The 17952-nt window shown below is 37.6% G+C and overlaps 1 protein-coding gene across 8 annotated transcripts in view; it reads right to left on the bottom strand.

The window, feature by feature from the left end:
- The window catches only part of ROBO1 (roundabout guidance receptor 1), a 707409-nt gene that overhangs the window by 110348 nt on the left and 579109 nt on the right, over nt 1-17952 (bottom strand). For 7 of the 8 annotated variants that reach the window (XM_064643066.1, XM_064643092.1, XM_064643074.1 and 4 more), the window contains one exon: nt 2908-3065. In XM_064643066.1, the coding sequence (XP_064499136.1) occupies nt 2908-3065 (158 nt within the window). Of the gene's footprint in view, nt 1-2907; nt 3066-4397; nt 4498-17952 lie in introns of those variants that run through there. The other variant, XM_064643100.1, reaches the window with a different exon arrangement.

A 17952-nucleotide genomic window follows, 5' to 3' on the forward strand; every position in this document is an offset into this window, starting at 1 on the left:
ACAAATGGACCAAAACCATGCAAAGACTACTTTGATTTTCATTAACTCACCTATATAAACATATTGATTTCCTTAACCCTACCCAGGAGAAAATAATATTTTCTTTTTATTGCATTCCCGAGGAAGTCGTGCCTTAACTTGTATCTTATTTATCTGCTACTTATCCACATATTTTGCTTTAAACCCTTTGCCAGGAACCAAGCTTCTACCTCTGTTTCTTTAGCCCCCTTAATACTCAGTCTGCCAAGTCCAGTTCCACTGACTCACAGATCAAGTGTCATTGCAGATGAGAAAAAAGCTTCCATATATTAAAAATAAGGTTGCTTCATAGACATATCTTTTTGAAGAAAGTATATATAGAATCAAAAAAGAGATGTCAAGCATCATTCCTTATTCAAAAAAGTACAATCTTAATGTTTATTTTAAATCTCTTGTTAGAAAGGAAAGCATTAATATGAAATGCTTCAAACAGCCTTTGACAGAAAACTCTTAAAATTGCAGTGAGTCGAAGATCAACAGGCCTTTAAGAATTAAAACAACTGGAAATGCTTTAGAAGTGGAGTCATCCAAGTTTTTTCATTGATTAAAGGCCCACTGATATTACACACGTATTGAACACCAACACATATAGTTTCACATTTCCTGATCTGGTAATTTCATGGCTTAAAAAGAGGAAAATAACACAAGTAAATTGTATTGTAGAAATTTACTGCCACTCAGTCAATTAAAATTTTACCATCAAATGAATGTAGGTGTTTGTTTTAAATACAGACACGTAAATGAGAAAAAAAATAATAAAAGGTTGATTTAACGAAAAAATTAAATCTGTCACTTAAACCTCAGCAATTCATCCTTATTTCAGCTTTTGTACCCTTTTAATCTTTTATGTTTCTATTGCTAACCTGAAATAGAAATGCCTTAAAGGAGATAAGTGAACAGAAATGGAATAATTCCAAGTCAGGTTTCAAAATTAATATTTTTTTTTCCCCATCTGCCCTTTAGCAAGTCATTCATTCCAGCTCCCAATCTCCTGTACCCTCCCAGCCACTAGCAAGATAATATAGAAGGTTACTGCAAAGCTGTAAAGAGGAACATCTGAATGTATATTTATCCACTTGGCAAGATCCTGCTCCAGCTGTAAGAGGATGCAATTCTGCATTACAATGTAGCTTCAGTCTCTCACCTGTGTGAGAAGGCACCCCTGATATTAATAGTGCTGCTTAAGACAATGCCAGGCAAATATGAAATAAATGGATGCAGCTGAGCTGAGCTATGGCAGCACTGCTAATTTACACCTCTGAAAACATTTGGGTACATGAAACAAGTGTATATCTACACCTGCATCAAAACTCTTTTCATTTCTTTTTTTTAATAGGAGGAGAAACTAGTAACACAGAATAACCCTACCAGATGTCAGGGTAAAAGAATATTATGCAGGTGAGTATTTGATACAATCATCAGAAAAGAAAACCAAACTGAGGGGCTTTATTTCATCCTAAGAACAGTTTTAAGAGTACAGGTGGCACTGCCAGTCAGTGATAGCTACTTTTGTTGTGGGTATGTCTTTGTTCCAGCAGCTGGAAGAGCAGTTTTCATGTATAACAAAAGAAATGTACTTAACAGGAAACACCTGAAAATCCTTCAAGAGAATAAATGATAGCAATAGAAAATGCAAGTTTAGAAAGCACTTCCTGGGGGAAAAAAAAAAAAAGAAGAAGGTAGTACTGGAATCTTCTCTTTATCTCAGGTCAATTGACTTGTCACGGTGGGAAGGAGATTTGAAAAGGAAATTGCGAGTTCTTAGCAAGTATGATTGGAAGAATTGAGTTAATAGCCAGCAATCAGTATAGGTTTGGTAGGGTACTTAAAAATTTAAATGTATGCATATGCCACAACTGCAGAATGCCTGAGCTTTGTCTTGTTTGCAAAAAACAAGTGGAATAATGGGAAATTTAAATCTCAAACAAAAATGGTAATTTTTTACTCAGGTCGCTGGGGTTTAAGTGTATTTCCATTACACATTTCCCTCCTTTCAGTATATAATTGAGATATATAAATGGTATATGCCTCTGATCTTGTTTTACACTTGTAAACCTTCCAGTACCAACAGGATCCTACATGTGTGTGCTTTCAGAGGATACAGTTTCTCACCATATGGGAAGACGTTTTGTATCACCACGTTGGCAGCATACAAATGGTTTTTGAACTCCATTTTTTGCTGCCATTTCTGCAAGACATTTAGGTTCATTAGCTTATTGTTTCACATGTCAAACACTAAAAAATGGATAGTTTTCTGATTTGAGATGCTGCTTTATCTTGAATAATCATGGACCGCATTCAGCAAGTACAGATACAAATGAGTATGGCAACAGCACTAATTAGAAAACAGCTTAATTGGAGATGGCAGGATAAGCCATCATCTCTCTAAAGAAATGTGTCCATATCCCCAACCCCTTTTCAGCCTTTCTCATACAACACCCAACTTTTCTGTATGTATTATTTTCAAAGGAATTGCAAAAGAAGGTCTCACTGAGACTACTACTTGTTTCTCCTTCCAACCGAAGAAGGCAGATATTATAGGTTGCAGAAACTTGTAGGTGGATAAAAGGTAAGAAAATTATAGGACAGTGATGAACATAATGAATTTCATTTCCACAAGCTTCTAATTCCTCTGAGGAAGAGAAGGTTTTGCATGGGCCTCTTTAACAAACGAATGCATACCCTGCAATGAAGTAGTATGAGATGAGAGGATACATTCCAAGCTAAATGCAAACTAGCCCTTGCCTGTGAGGCACGGAAAGAACACATCCTCTAAAGTACTGCACAGTGGGATGCCCACATGCTCAAGAGCCTAGTAATTTTAGATCAGTTGATTTTTGTGTTGTTTGCAGAAGTTTTTATACTTACTGTAATTCTCTCATCTTTGTCATCTAGAGGGGTCCCATCTTTCTTCCATGATATAGTCGGTTCTGGGTGACCTCTTGGGGGCTGACATTCCATCACTGCAGGTTCACCCACAGCTACCATTACATCCGATGGATTTTGTCTGAAGTCATCCCGTAGAACTGAAAGAATAAAGAAAACGAAGCAAAAAATTACCCAACAATATACCAACAGCACAGAAAAGTGTTTTGTTTTGGCCTTTAATGCTGCCTGTTGTCAGTGAACTTTATATGAACGAATGCATCAGTTAAGGAACATCATTTGGCATCTACAGATGGTCTCTGGTACTTCCACACAGTAACACAGAAAAACCATATGCAACTCTTATTTAACTTCCAACATACAAGCCAAGTGACAAGAAAGCTAGAGAGGGACTTTTTACAAGAGCATGTAGTGATAGAAAAAGGGGCAATAGCTTTGAACTGAAAGAGTGCAGGTTGGGATTCAGTACTGGGAAGAAATTCATTACTGGGAAGGTGGTGAGGTGCTGGAACAAGTTGCCCAGAGAGGCTGTGGATGCCCCATCTGTGGCAGTGTTCAAAGCCAGGTTGGATGGGGCTCTGAACAACCTGGACTAGTGGAAGGTGTCCCTGCCCATGGTAGGGGAGTTGGAACTAGATGATATTTAAGGTCCCTTCGAACCCAAACCATTCTATGAGTCCTCTCACAGTTAAGATGGGACAATTTCTTCTGCTCAGGTGACTTGGGGATAAGCATTGCAGAGATTGCTTTGTGTCCCTTTTTTTTCTGAGATACAAGGTCGGCCTGCCAATAACTCAAAGGTTTGTGGTTAAAGAGTGGCCGCTGGCCTCATGAATTGCACCCATCCCTGAATTTTTGGCAAAAATTAATACATTAACCAAAACTCCCAGTTCTCTGATGACACTATGAGACACTAAACATTTGTCCAGCCTTAGGCAAACTCATCTTTGCAATTTGGCTTGTGTCTTTTTCAAGGAGAAATATTAACAATCTTTACTGATCTCTGGGAGTCATCACTTAGCCTAAGCCAGGACCACATCCTTTAATTGGAAGAAGTCAAGTTTGCTACCTTTACATAGGTTTTTATTTTTGCTACGTTACTAGAATTTGTTCTTTCTCATCATTTCACCAAGCCCAGGCCTAGGAAACTCTAGTTTCCTCCAATCATTCACTATGAATTTTATCAATAGCTGTGTGGTTATTTTTCTTTTCGGGAGAGGAGACATCATACTGTGCTCAGCAGACCACTACACAGGGACACAGTTTAACAGAATAATGGCATTCCTAAGTCTTGCCAAGTAAGTGGCATTAGGTTTAATATAAAAACAACTCAAATGATAACAAATCTAACATCCTAGTTCTCTCTGCTGCTGTTACTCCATACATGCTGAAAAAGGATAACTTAATGGGAAAGCACATTACAATCAAAGGACTCTTAGGATTTTTAGAAAGCTGTTTGTCATTCTTGCTACCTGCAATGGTCTTGTGTCAACAGCAAATAGTGCCAAGAATCTGCAGCAAAAAAATACATCCCTCAAGCCATGGATCACAGATATATGGACATTCACCACTGAATAGAGGTTTGGTTGTTAATGCTGCTTCAAAGTGAGGTGTGATTTACTGTCAGCTGTTAAGGAATGTGGTTGTGCTTGGGGATTGGCAGGTACAGCACTACCACCAAAACATTCCTCTCTGTAAGGTCTTTCATGCTGTTAAGACCTTTGAAAATGGTCAGAAGGCAAATGGGGCATCTACTTTGGGCCAAAGGTACACATTTTCCTCACACCTGATTTCTGCAATGTTAACTCATCCAAAACGAAGAAGGGGAGAAAAAAATTATTTGTAGTGATTTGTTTTGGAGGATTACTGGCAAATAGCCCTGTCAATAATCAGTAGGACTGCCTTTGATTTTTTCTTCTCAAGTACACATTCTTTACATTCTATCCCCTACCATTCACAGTAGCTACAGTCACCAACCTGTGTCTTCAGCTTGGTTCACTGGAATGTAATACACAACAGGGAAAGTTCCACATTGATATAGAAAAGCAATAAATAAAAAATATCTTGCCACTATTATAGGAAAAAGATACAATTTCTGGAAGCAATGAACAACATCTCTGTACCAACAAGACTTAAATATAGTAGAGATCTCACCAGCCATCATCAGAATTTACTGATCCCTTTCCATACTAAAGCATTGACATTTAAAATATTTCAGTTCAATGACTGAAATTTCTGGATGCCCTGGAATCAGGAGATATTAATGCACTTAAAAAGGATAATCAAGGGTGAAACGTCTGTATCACTTTAATAATACAAACTAATAAAACGGAATGATAGGACTTAGTGAAGAAATTATAGGATATTTTCAGTGGAAAGGGACTTCTGGAGGTCATCTAGTCTACAACGAGATGCTATTGGATGAACATGTTCTCTTGGACAGACAAGGTCTCCTAAACAGATCTAGGGTACACGGTTCATTAAAAACAAAACCAACCCAAGAAACAACACAACAAATAAAACATGCACCTACTGCTTCCCATACAAAAGCCTCAGAAAGCATGCTCCATCTAAGGACAAAGAATTTGTCTCTCTTAAAAGCAAAACTCAGGGATATTTTCCTAATATGAACTTGGGGAAAACTCAAAATATTTTCAGCTATAACATCAATTTATGTTACATCTAGAGGAAAGAAACTCAGGGATATTTTCCTAATATGAACTTGGGGAAAACTCAAAATATTTTCAGCTATAACATCAATTTATGTTACATCTAGAGGAAAGAATATGTTTTCAAAGAGGAGAATGATGTCACTTTTAGTTATTCAGAAAGGTAAGCCAAAAGACCAATCCTTTAGCTCCCCTTCTGCTTTAAAGAAGACTTTATTAACTTTAACCCACATTCTCTTACAGCTTCCTTACTATATTCCCCTATATACTGATGCATCAAAATTGGATGCTTCAAGTTATTTTCAGTTATGGAGGCATTAAAATACTACTCACATACACTGAAAACTTTATATATCCTTCTTCCATTTATACTGAATATGGCATTAATAACCAGATGTAATTTCTGGTGTTCCCAAGCAACCCTCAAGCCACCCAGGCACAGTAAATCACACAGTATAAGTGGCTAAGTTGACACTGCTTCTACTGAAGTCAAAGATTTTTTTCTATTTACTTTAATACTTTAGAGACTTGATCTGGCTTCGAAACACTGGTCATAATATTACTCCTTTTTTTTTTTCTTCCACTTCTCCAAACTAAAGAATATTAAAGAAGAAGGAACAGAAGTTGCCCTAAGTTATGAAAAAAAAGCCCATATATCCAGTTCCCTTTGCCAACAGCACATGAAAGTGCAGAAGAGTTTATTTGCTATGCCACAGTTCTATTGCAACACAATAAAAGGGGTGTTTTGACCATGAGTAAGAAGCCTCTTATTACTGCTGAAGTTTGTATCACTTGGATAAATCTAAGAGACATACAAAAAAAAGCACCCTTAAGTTTTAAAAAAATGAAATCAAGTGATCTTAATAAACCATAATGCTTTTCAAGTCTGAGACACCATAAATCTAAGAGGAAAGCACCTCAGATGACTTTAGCACCTCTGAAGCAACAAAGTCCAGTGCTTGCATAATAAAAACAAATTACTTCTGTAATTTCTTCACTCCTTAGTCTTATAATAGCTTTACAAGCACTGTACCTTGTCTGCAAACCAAGACCTTTCACAAATTAACCAGTTCTTAATAGAATGCCTTAGGAGGACATCAAAGGTCCAGACCACAGATACATCAAAACAAGGGTTTTTTTTCTCATTTACTATGAATTATTTTGGCTCTAACATTATATAATGAAATGGTAACAAAATGTAATCCATTAGAGATTACTCCACAGATAGTCATCATGTAATTATTTTTGCAGCTGTAAAGTAGATACATGCTCTGGTTTTTTGTTGTTTTCTTTTTTTTTTTTTTTGCCTCAGGCCCTGGCAATCTTGCATGAGTTATAAATCTACAATTTTCATCCCTTACTGAAAAAAACCTTATTTTTTTCTTTCTGTCCTTCATAGTCAAGGCTCACTGTAAATTGAGAATGCATTTCCTTCTGAAGATATATTGGAAGTATACTTTGCAATCCAGTACAGCAAATGCTTTCTGTCACCAAACGGTCAAATTTCACCACAGGCACCTCTTTCTACACATGTGCAGCAGGAATGAAAACAGATACATTAAGAGGCTGTTTGCTTTTTTCTTTTTTAATAGAATTTCTGTGTAGAATCTTCATAGATATACCATCCCTCCTCTGCCCACCCCACCCTCCCTATTTCTGACAGACCATGGTTAAAGGTTGACATTTCACCTCATACTTTCTAAAATACAACGAATAATGGTTGTTATCATTGCCATTGCACAGCTAGGACAACTCTATGATCTTGCTGTGTGAACATGCTGAACTAACCAGATTCAACAGCAACTTTTGTAACTCCACTTAAAAGCCAACTGCTCACACAACTACTTCATATCGTGTACTATTCAATCACCTAAGCAGTTTTACTTTCCCTGGAGAGCCTTTCCCAGAGAAGAAGGGAACTGGCAATCACTTGAGGATAAATTTTTATTGACAAGCCATGTAAGTAGAGACAGCACTTTTCTTTTGTGTAAACCCTAAGCAAGGCTTTGCCAAACGCAGCACCCACTGTTTTTTTTCCTTAAGTTCTTTGTTGGCTACTATAAGAAAAGAGTATGAAGTCATTACTGGGTGAAATAGGAGGAAGGTAGGCAGGAGTTTTTTGCCTATATACAGCATAGATAATTAAGAAAGATTATTGTTCCAGTTTATCTTTAAATAACTCTGAGGTAAAGAAAACACAAGGAAAAATAAACCAACCAGGAAGTTCTAGTCAATACCTGAAAAGAATGAATATTTAAGGAACACACCATTTACCATCACACATTTTGGATATCATGCCTTAACAAGTGGTATCATGCAAGATCTGGAAACAAGAAAATCTCCTGAAAATTTTGATTACAGGTCTATTCTAGTACAGAAGGTTTATGCTAGATCAGTTCAAAGCAGTGCACCAGAATACATCCGGGATCCCTAATGAGCCAAGATCTTACAGCCATGGTCACCCAGTGAACAGAGGAAGAGAGGGAAACGAAGGTGTTCGGGGTGCAGTTTCTTAGTCAGACCAAGGCAACCTTAATACATTTCAAATCTCATAAAAGATATCACTCAGACTTGCTTCCCACTGACTCTCCTGCACCCTCCCACACTGTTTTGCAAGTCTACTTGCTAGAGACTGGGGAGACAAAGTATCTCACAAGTGGGTAACAGGAGCGATCCCAACAATTTCCACTCTTTCATCATGAAGATCATTGTAATCTTTCTTTGAATAGCAGCACGTGCCTCAAAAATGGGGGGAAAAGGGAAAAAAGTGAAATAAATTCCTCGCATTCCTTTAGAAAACAACCAGACCTCAGCTAATGAGTAAGTTTCCACCAGCAAACAAAACCATCCTAACATCAAACGAGCTAAAGCTGAGTAATGCAGCCTTAATGACTCACTGTCCTGTCTTTTGGCTAATTTTGTTAAAACTCCTATGTAACAGATCTTAAATTCTTTTAATACCCATCAATTCTATTATTTTAATTCCTGCAAATATATAAAAAAGTATTTCCATGCTCCCCTTTTTCTCCCCAACAAAACAGCAGTATTTACAAACAAAGTTTCCACCTAATACTTAATCTAACAAAATATGACGAACGAACAACAAAAATGAGAACTTGCTTTAAAATGCTGTAAGATTAGAAAAACAGAAATAGGATTCAGGTGGTTATATAAATCCTCTAATCCCATGAAGCTGTAATCAAAGAGAAACTAATTATTTCTTAGTCAGGACTGAGCTGTTATTCAAAAGCAGAACTGTTCCTGAAATTTAGGACCAGCAATGATCCCACTACCCACTGAACTTGTAATTCAAATTTAGTGAGACACACCAGGCATTTTTGGCATTCAAATATATTATAAGATGGTTGTCAGTTGGAAAACGGCTTCAGACCAGGTGCTTAATTTTAATTACAACTAACTCAAGCATCAGCCAGAATTATGGTACCTTGTTTAAAGACTTTCCTGGCATGAAATTTATACAGATGTCAGGATACAGTTTTTAATACATTCATGCCACTAACATGAAAGTGTTGGAGCACCTAATTAAGTTAAAAAGAAACAAAAAAAAATTGCATGCATTATCAGATTTAAGTCAACATATGTGTTAGCATGGTACAGTTTACACCTTATTAAGCTGTTAACTGGTTTGACCAAAAAACTTGATCATTTACAAATGAGAAATATTCTTTTCAAGATACCTCCCTAAAAGTCTCCATGTAGTCATATAAAGTTAAAGGAAAAACTTGTTCCCTAAAAAAAATCCTTTCCTTTCCTTTCTGAACGTGTTAAAATCAGGTTAACACCGGTGTTAACTACAATACATAGTCATTAAAATGGAACAGGAGGAGTAGGGCTATAAATAGTCAGAAATCACATTTAACAAGATCACTCATGTAATACAGGCAATAATTTTATGCAGTGACTGGGTCCAGCAACTGGACTGCAATTGCATTGAATGTTTCAAAGATGTCACACTTCTACAAGGCCTCCAAGAGGCAGGAAGACACAGCCAGCATGCCCAGGGCTCCTCACTTCCATGCTTTCCATTTCTCTTATGTTTCCTACCTTGGAGCACTTTGACCTCTTTCTACCCCTTTCTCAGCTGGACAGAAAGCCTTCTACAGGCAAGCAGATGCCAATCAGTTCACCATCTCCATCTCTAATACACTTCCAGCCTTCTCTGAGCTTCAATATTTTAGAACCACCAGACACATGGCCAGCTCTCAAACAGCACAGGACACCCCTGACTGCACAGTCTGAGAATTCACACTGAACAGGCTTCCAGACAGAAGAGACTGCTCATGGTGAAGAGACTGATCATAAAGCAATGACCACGACCTGACATCATCACAGCAGAGATCAAGTTTGAATCTTTGGCTAATCATTTGTGACAACACATTCGATGTAATGTATTCACAGAGTGCTGTCCTGCTCTACTTCAAACTCTGCCCTTTAGCAAACCTTACTACCTCAAAGCCTGAAGAAACAAAAGTACTTTAAAGTCTAATGTTATTTTTTTGCTTAGTATTCATATGCATTAGCATGAATTAGTTCAGCACCTGACTTGAGTCTATGTAACTGAGCTCACACCATCATACATATTACTTCTATTTAAGATCTCCTTTAGTTAAAGGAAACAACCATCAAAAACCCTCAGAAAAACAACTGTATTTTTTGTACTCTACTACCACTGAGACCAATTAATTTAGTTTAAACAGGTGGTTCATAAACACTTCCTCTATGATGAAGGGTTAATGAATGCAAGAAAAGATTTGAAAAAGTCCTTTCTCTCAGACACTTCAAAAATTTAAGATCTGCCTTTTACTATTATGCTCTTTCTTGTGCTAATATGTCATATTATCAAAAATTTATTTTTAAGCACTTTTAAGATTTTGGTAGATATTGCAAGAGACATACAGAAATTTTAACAATAATTTAAATTTGGAAGAATAAAGAGCTCTAAAGAATAGCATTATTTAACTTGAATGAAAAACGAATTAATGAGATAATTAGAGACTGAATTGTATACATAGAATGCTTTAAACAATTTTGGGAAGAGTTGGTCAGAAAACCTGTATTGCTACTACCCACCACAGTAATGCAGAATTTCCAGCAGTGGGAAATTGCCTATTTCTCATCAAACATGCAGATCTAATAAAGATTTTACTGAATCTCACACCATATTCTGCTGTAAGATTGCTAACAGATTGAAGGTGTCAGGAAGCAGTATTAAGTTCTTGTTACACACCTATGTAATTTAGTATTGACATTATTAGTACGGCCTCGCCAATGACACCACCAAAGAGCACTGATAGTCAAAGCAATAAAGAAACATAGCTTTGTTTTAATGCTGATAAACAGAGCCAAGACACAATCCAAAACTAGCTGAAAAAGAGTTAAATACAGGTAACACAAACAGCAGTAGTGAAATCAGATCACACTTCTAAAGCACTAACAAAATGTAGTGTCTCCATTACTGTATCCTTTAAGTTGTTTGAAAACAGATGCTCTCCAAAGACTTAAGTTTTTCATTGATTGCTTTTCCTCTGCCTGGCAGAAAAGAACCTCAGGGTGCTGGTTGACAGCAGCTGAACATGAGCCATTCAGTGTGCCCAGGTGGCCAAGAAGGTCAATGGTATCCTGGCCTGTACCAGCAATAGTGTGGCCAGCAGGACCAGGGCAGTGACTGTCCCCCTGTACTGGGCACTAGTGGGCCACACCTCGAATCCTGTGTCCAGTTTTGGGCCCCTCACTACAAAGAGGACATTGAGGGGCTGGAGCATGTTCAGAGAAGGGCAACAGAGCTGGCGAAAGGTTTGGAGCACAAGTCCTATGAGGAGAGGCTGAGGGAGCTGGGAGTGCTTACCCTGGAGAAAAGAAGGCTCAGGGGGGACCTTATCACTCTCTACAACTACACTGAAAGGAGGTTGTAGCCAGGTAAGGGTTGGTCTCTTCTCCCAGGTAACAAGTGACAAGGGGAAACGGCCTCAAGTTGCACCAGGGAAAGTTTAGATTGGATATTAGGAAAAAAATTCTTCGCTGAAAGGATGATCAGGCACTGGAACAGGCTGCCCAAGGAAGTGGTAAAGTCACCATCCCTGGAGATATTTAGAAGGCATGCACATGTGGCCCTTGGGGACATGGTTTAGTGGTGGACTTGGCAGTGCTTGGTTAATGGTTGGACTCGGTGATCTTAAAGGTCTTTTTCAACCTAAACAATTCCATGATTCCATACAGTATGATCAAATTAGGAAATCTTCATATCTACTAAGCTCAGTAGTTATCACCTCTGGAAAGGGTCATTCCCTAATACATTCAGCAATACATGTTAGCAAACAGAAGAGCAGCACACTTCTAATCCATTAACGTAGAAGGAAATCAAAGAGTGCTGCACCTACTACATTACATCTTTTAAAAGGTGCTGATGACAAATACAAGTCATATGCTTGAATCAAGCAATATACTATACTGAAAAAACAGTTAAGTATTTAGGCATTTGGCAATAAACATATGACTGCACATAAAGACTCTAAAATAAACATATTTATTGTCATTCATTATTGTCATTAAGAAACTTAATATTGTCAATAGAAAGAAATTCATGCTTAAGGAGCAGGTTGCAAGAAAAAAAGACTTCCAAGTAAAAACCATTGGCTGCAAGTAACTGATGATCATTACAAAAATTTATGGAAACCACTCACAAATGTCGATTTTATTTCACTAGTTTAAGATTTGGGCTTTAAGTATTGCCAGGAATCTTACTGGGCGACACAGCTGTCAACCCACAACAATATTTCCATGTGTGGGAAGGAAATTGTAAATGGATTAGATGATGAATTGGGAATCAATTAAATGACCAAATCTGATAAGTCATATAAAGAGTAATTTTAACTCCTGTGAGAAGGGTAACTGACAGGCCTAAGAGAGCATGCTGCAGCACTGGGAAACCTAATTAAACCCTGAAGGATCTGTGATGCCTCAGGCACGCAGCTCTGAGAGTATCCCTTAGGTTGATTGAAAATTGAAAACAGATAAGGAGAAGAGACCTAATTATTAATTTGACTGACTGTGTAGAAAACGCAATCCCTCTCAACGCCTTCCATGTATTACACTCTAGAACAAGGAATTTACTACCTATAAATAAGAATTTATCTCCTGGAAGGATAGAGTCAATGGTACAGACTGCAGAGACAATTTCCCTTCGCTTACCCTAAATATTTACCGGCATTTGCTTTGGTTTTTTTTCATCCTCATCATTAATATTAGTAGTAGTAGTAATAGTAGTATTCATTTCATTTAGACTTTTGGGGTTATTCGAATCATGCTGGATTACAGACAATATTTTCAGCATGACTAACACAGTGTATTTCTAAATTTATGGACACAAACCAAGGGGTTTCAGACACAACACAGCTCACCCAAGAACTACGTCTTTCAGACATCATACATTAATTTTCCCTAGGCAAAGAAGGGTTTGTGTCTTTAAATCCAAGGATTTGGCTGCAGTCTGTAAATAAAGATTTTTCTTTGTACACTTTGAATCAAGGCTCTGGTGTTCAGTTTGCAATGAACTGTTGGCTGCAATGGCCTTCCTAGAAAGCAGATTATAATGGAGAAAAAGAAGCAGATTAAGAGGCTGCAGCGAGATCTTGTCTTGGCCCTCCAAATTAAAGCATAAAGAGGTAACTGAAATGAAAGAAGAGACAGACGGACCAAAAAAAGAAAGAAAAAACGTGAAAAGACACTTCACCAAAACTCCAGTGTTTTCCTTAACTACTTACCAAACCTTATCTCATGAGCAGAATCGGGCTCCCTTTCATGAAAGAAGACAAGAACCAACCCAGAAATGCCACTGTCCTGTAACTCAGGATTCCAGGGGAAAAAAATAAAGGAAGAAATACAGGTAGCAAGGACATAAAGCAAATATTTAGCCAATTTTCAACTAGAGGTTAAAGCTAGGATGTTATGGCACTGGCAAATGGAGCCAGATTGCAACTGATTTAAGAGGTGTTGCTCTTAAATAGCAAGCTATGCTGGCTTGAGTTGTGTAAAACTGACTCTCTTCCTCTAGTTTTTAAGTAAAAAATCCCTCAGTAGGTCAGATCTAAAGAAACCTCATTTATCTTTACCTGTATTGTTAAAAGAAGAGAAGTGACTACTCCAGAGACTTGTCAACGAAATTGTGGCAGCACTGTTCCTGTAGTGCAGGAAAGACTTAAATGGCTTGTACATTTGCTAATAATCCTTTCACTCTCAAGAAAAAAGCTTTTCAGAGATGTTTTCAAAGAAATAGATTAATGATAAGGTTTCTGCAGTGTGCATAGCTCTAAATCTGCATAGGCACGATGTTAGTGTTTTGCTCAAGGTCCTGTCTCAACACAGCAATTTTATCCATGTCCTTCTGCTTAGCATTCAAATCCTAGGGTGTTATAACTGCACTACTACCATCAACGCTTTTTGAAAGGACTCTATTTCCATGAAAAAATCACCATTATGCTGTTGAAGTGGTTGAAAAATATGACATTTTAATATCAGAGAATATACAGTATCATTATCGCACTCGAAGAGCTAAGTTGCTTCTTTAATATTCTGGAAAATTGTATTCCCCCATTACACGTGAGGTCAAGCCTGAACCATCAGTCAGAAGGGGCGAGATGCAGAAACTTTATATGGCTGAGTGGCTAATTCTAAATAACAGCAGAGCTAACAACAGCATTTGTTGGCACCACACACTACAGCAAGGCCACCCTGCTCAAAAACGCTGCTGAACTATTGCATAAATTTTTATTGTGTTCTGTTGTTCTCTTATTGTACACAATTTTATTCTCTTGACAGGATCTGCAGACCACAGAGTTCCACTCTCTTTTCTCCTCTCTCCAGACTGCTATACAGCAGGACATACCTGAGTTAGATAGTAGATGTTTTGTTAATTATACTCTGCATGTCCAAATACATGAATATATAATCCTTAGAATAATGTTATATTGGTTTTTCCCTCCTAAAAGACTTAAGATGTAAATTGATAAGAGATTGCCATTGTAGACATGGATAAACCTTTTCAAAATTACATTTATACCAAATATCATATACTTTCCAAATTACTTCTGCCGGTTTTGGAAAACAATGCAAGAAATCTCCTCAGGGGAAAATGGCAGACAGACTTACACAGAGGTCATATAGAAATACAGTCTTCATCTAATTAAATTAACTTCTTTCAGTTAGATCCCAAATGGCACAAGGCAAACCTTTGTTCTATTTCAGGCATATTCTAAGAAATGAGTCATTCTGCTTTCTCACTATAAAGAAGCATGGCAAAATACCATACACTCGATTTTTTTACTGTTCAGAATTTGAGAAATCTCAAGACAGACATCTTCATGATTTATAACAATAGCTCATCATTGAGAAAACATCTGAAGGCTTCAAATACTGTAAAATTCCACAAAGAGCATTACAAAAAGCAGCAAAGTTAAAAGCTACAACAATGAAAAATGGTTTTGTAAGCAAAGGGACACACCAAGTTCACCAAGCTGGAACTGTGAATTGCAGCTCTTGGAGATTTATATGTTACTGTAAATGGTAAGACAGTAAAATCATACAGAAAAGCACTTCTGCATTTGGACTCTTATTCTGGCTTCAATCCCAATGAGATAGTCAAAGGCAACGTGCCAACTGATCGGTATGTTAGTATTTAATGTGCAATAAGTGCTACTGAGTAAAAATCAGAGAAACATTGCCTGTTAGCAGAGTCTGCTGTACTGCTGGCAGGAAGGAGTGCATGAAGTTCTGGATCACCCCATGTGGTAAGACAGCAGCCAGAAGTCTGATTCAGAATTAACAAAAGGAAACAGAGGGCGATGCTCAGCATGAACACAAATGCACATAAAGCCAGGCAGATTTCATTACTGGAGATTTTAATTTTGATTAAACGCTTCCTTTTATATCAGGTCGCATTTCATTGTTTTCTACCCTGTGTTTTCATTAATGCTTTAATACACACAGAACATTAAGCTGCATAACTTCAGTCTTGCAGCTAAAGATAGCATCTTTAATAACAGCTACAGAAGAGATGCTGGCATCCATCGCTGCCCAACTCAGCAAAGCTCTGAGGCACCCTGGGGTGGTGGGGGCTTTGTGGCACGCGAGGCAACGCATCTGCACTCCCCACCAAAGGAAAAGGAAAGTGGGTGACTGTAATGTTAACTTGGACTGTTTGGAATAGGAACTTTTAAATGCACCTGGGACAAAACAAGCCAACGTAACAGAAGTGGCTGTGAAGGTCAAAATGGATCGAGGCAGTGAGTGCATTTTGGGGAAATGCTGGGTTTGCCTTTGTTTTAAAGCCTGTGAGGCCACAGTACAGTGTAACTTCTTCATAACTCCCCAGGAAATTACTGGGGTAAAGAAACTGTAACATGGTCTTTCAGCAATTTGACTGTTGTCTTTTTTTGCCCCTCCTTTTTGGTATTTCTACTTACTAATGACGAAAGTTTGGACAAAATTCAACAGACCACGCTTTTTTTTTTAATTCCATATGAGTTGGCATTAGGAGAAATACCTAAAGTGCTTGATGTCCCTTGCCCTTACAAACCTCAACTGTGGAGTGCCATGAGACACTCTACAAAGACCTACCAATTGTGTTAATTCCATTCCTACCCATCCTGAGCAGCCCACACAGGTTAATGTCCTGGTAAACAACAAGACTCTTTAGATTTCCATTAAGAATTGTTATAGAGAGAAAAAGCAAAGGTGGTATTGAGACCAAGATTCTTCTATTTCTTCACAAACTCTGAATAAATTTTCAAGTCGGTTCAGTGGTCTCATTCTTTTCTGTATGTTTAAGCAGAAAAAGTAAGCTTGAAAACATTATAAGACTCGATCAAGACTATCAGTAGATGCAGAAAAAAATACATTTTCAGGACAATTTAAAAAAGTAAATACATTGCTATTAATTTTGCCAAACAGGGTATTTAGAAGCCACTGAACTTGTACGATAAAAGCTACCGGTATCTTCTAATAATTCATTCAGAAACAACTGAGTTAAGGGGGAAAACACCAATCTCAAAACAGTAGCTGGATTGCCAAAATCCTTACACTTGTTTTTCTAATATACTGTGACAATATGTTTTTGGTGTTACAGGACTTTCCAGTGGGATGCTGATTACTTTCATTGTTAGACACTTTAAAACTTACTGGTGAATGGCACTGCTGGGATTATTTACTGCAACTCATTATTCTTGGTGTCTTTAGTGCAAAAGAACATAGGCTTCAGCACTTTACTTCTGGTTTTCCATCCTAGCTAGTTAGTTAGCACAGGAAGCTGTACCAGGCACATCAGATTTTCAATTAATTTGTTAGGTTTCTGGTATGCATATTTATATAGGCTTCAGGCAAACACACAAAAGAAATGAAAAATTAAATTCAGCTTCTCTTCACTTTCCTTCCAAACAGAGCAAAAAACAAACTCAAAAGCAAAATGAAGTTTCTCTGTGGATATGCCTGCGATGTCAGTACTTGAGTTTGGACCAGCCCAGCACTGTGAATGAGATCTCCAAATCTTCTCCACCAACCAGGCTTTGATTCATATCTTGTGATGGGGCCTGATTAATTGTAGGGTTACGGATGGAACACCCGTAGAAGATGAACACCAGGTTCCAATGGATGTTCAGGCAACAGCCCAAACTGGAGCCTTCATGAAATGTGCACAGTGTGGACAACACTTCTCAGGCCAACTGCTTCCCTCTAAAAATACCCTTCTATTGGCTTGTACTATTTGCAACTACTTGCTGTACACATAGTGAACATGCAGCAGGACTGAGAACAACTGATATCACAAAAAATCCTCATTAATATCAACTATAGCAATCTTAGAAGTGTCAGATAAGTTTTAAGTTCACGTAACAGGGTTTTTTTTCAGTGTATGTGAATTTATTAGACTTTGGGTAGTGATTACAAAACTAACCAGGAGGAAGAGGGTTAACAGAAATAATATTACATATATACAAACACATTGAATCAATGTAATTGGCCTAAAAAAGGAACCCTTAAGAGTATGAGTAACCAGCAAAAATAAAGAAAGTGCTTTTACCAGTTATCAGAAGCAAGAAATGCCACTAGCATTTATTCCCATTATGCTGTCAAACTTCTGTTATCACTGTAAATCTCCATACATGGCCTTTGCTATTCTAACATGTAAAACTGTATGATAGACAAAACTATCTAATCTCTCAGAGGAAAAATTTTTAAAGAGGGAAGGGGTAACTCTATATGTATTCAACTAAAAAAAAGCACCAGTAACAAATACCTCACTAAACCCTGCCAAGTTCATGCAGACACCTGGGATTTGTATATACATCAT

Source organism: Pseudopipra pipra, chromosome 2 (genome assembly GCF_036250125.1).
Source record: "Pseudopipra pipra isolate bDixPip1 chromosome 2, bDixPip1.hap1, whole genome shotgun sequence".
Classification (NCBI taxonomy): Eukaryota; Metazoa; Chordata; class Aves; order Passeriformes; family Pipridae; genus Pseudopipra; species Pseudopipra pipra.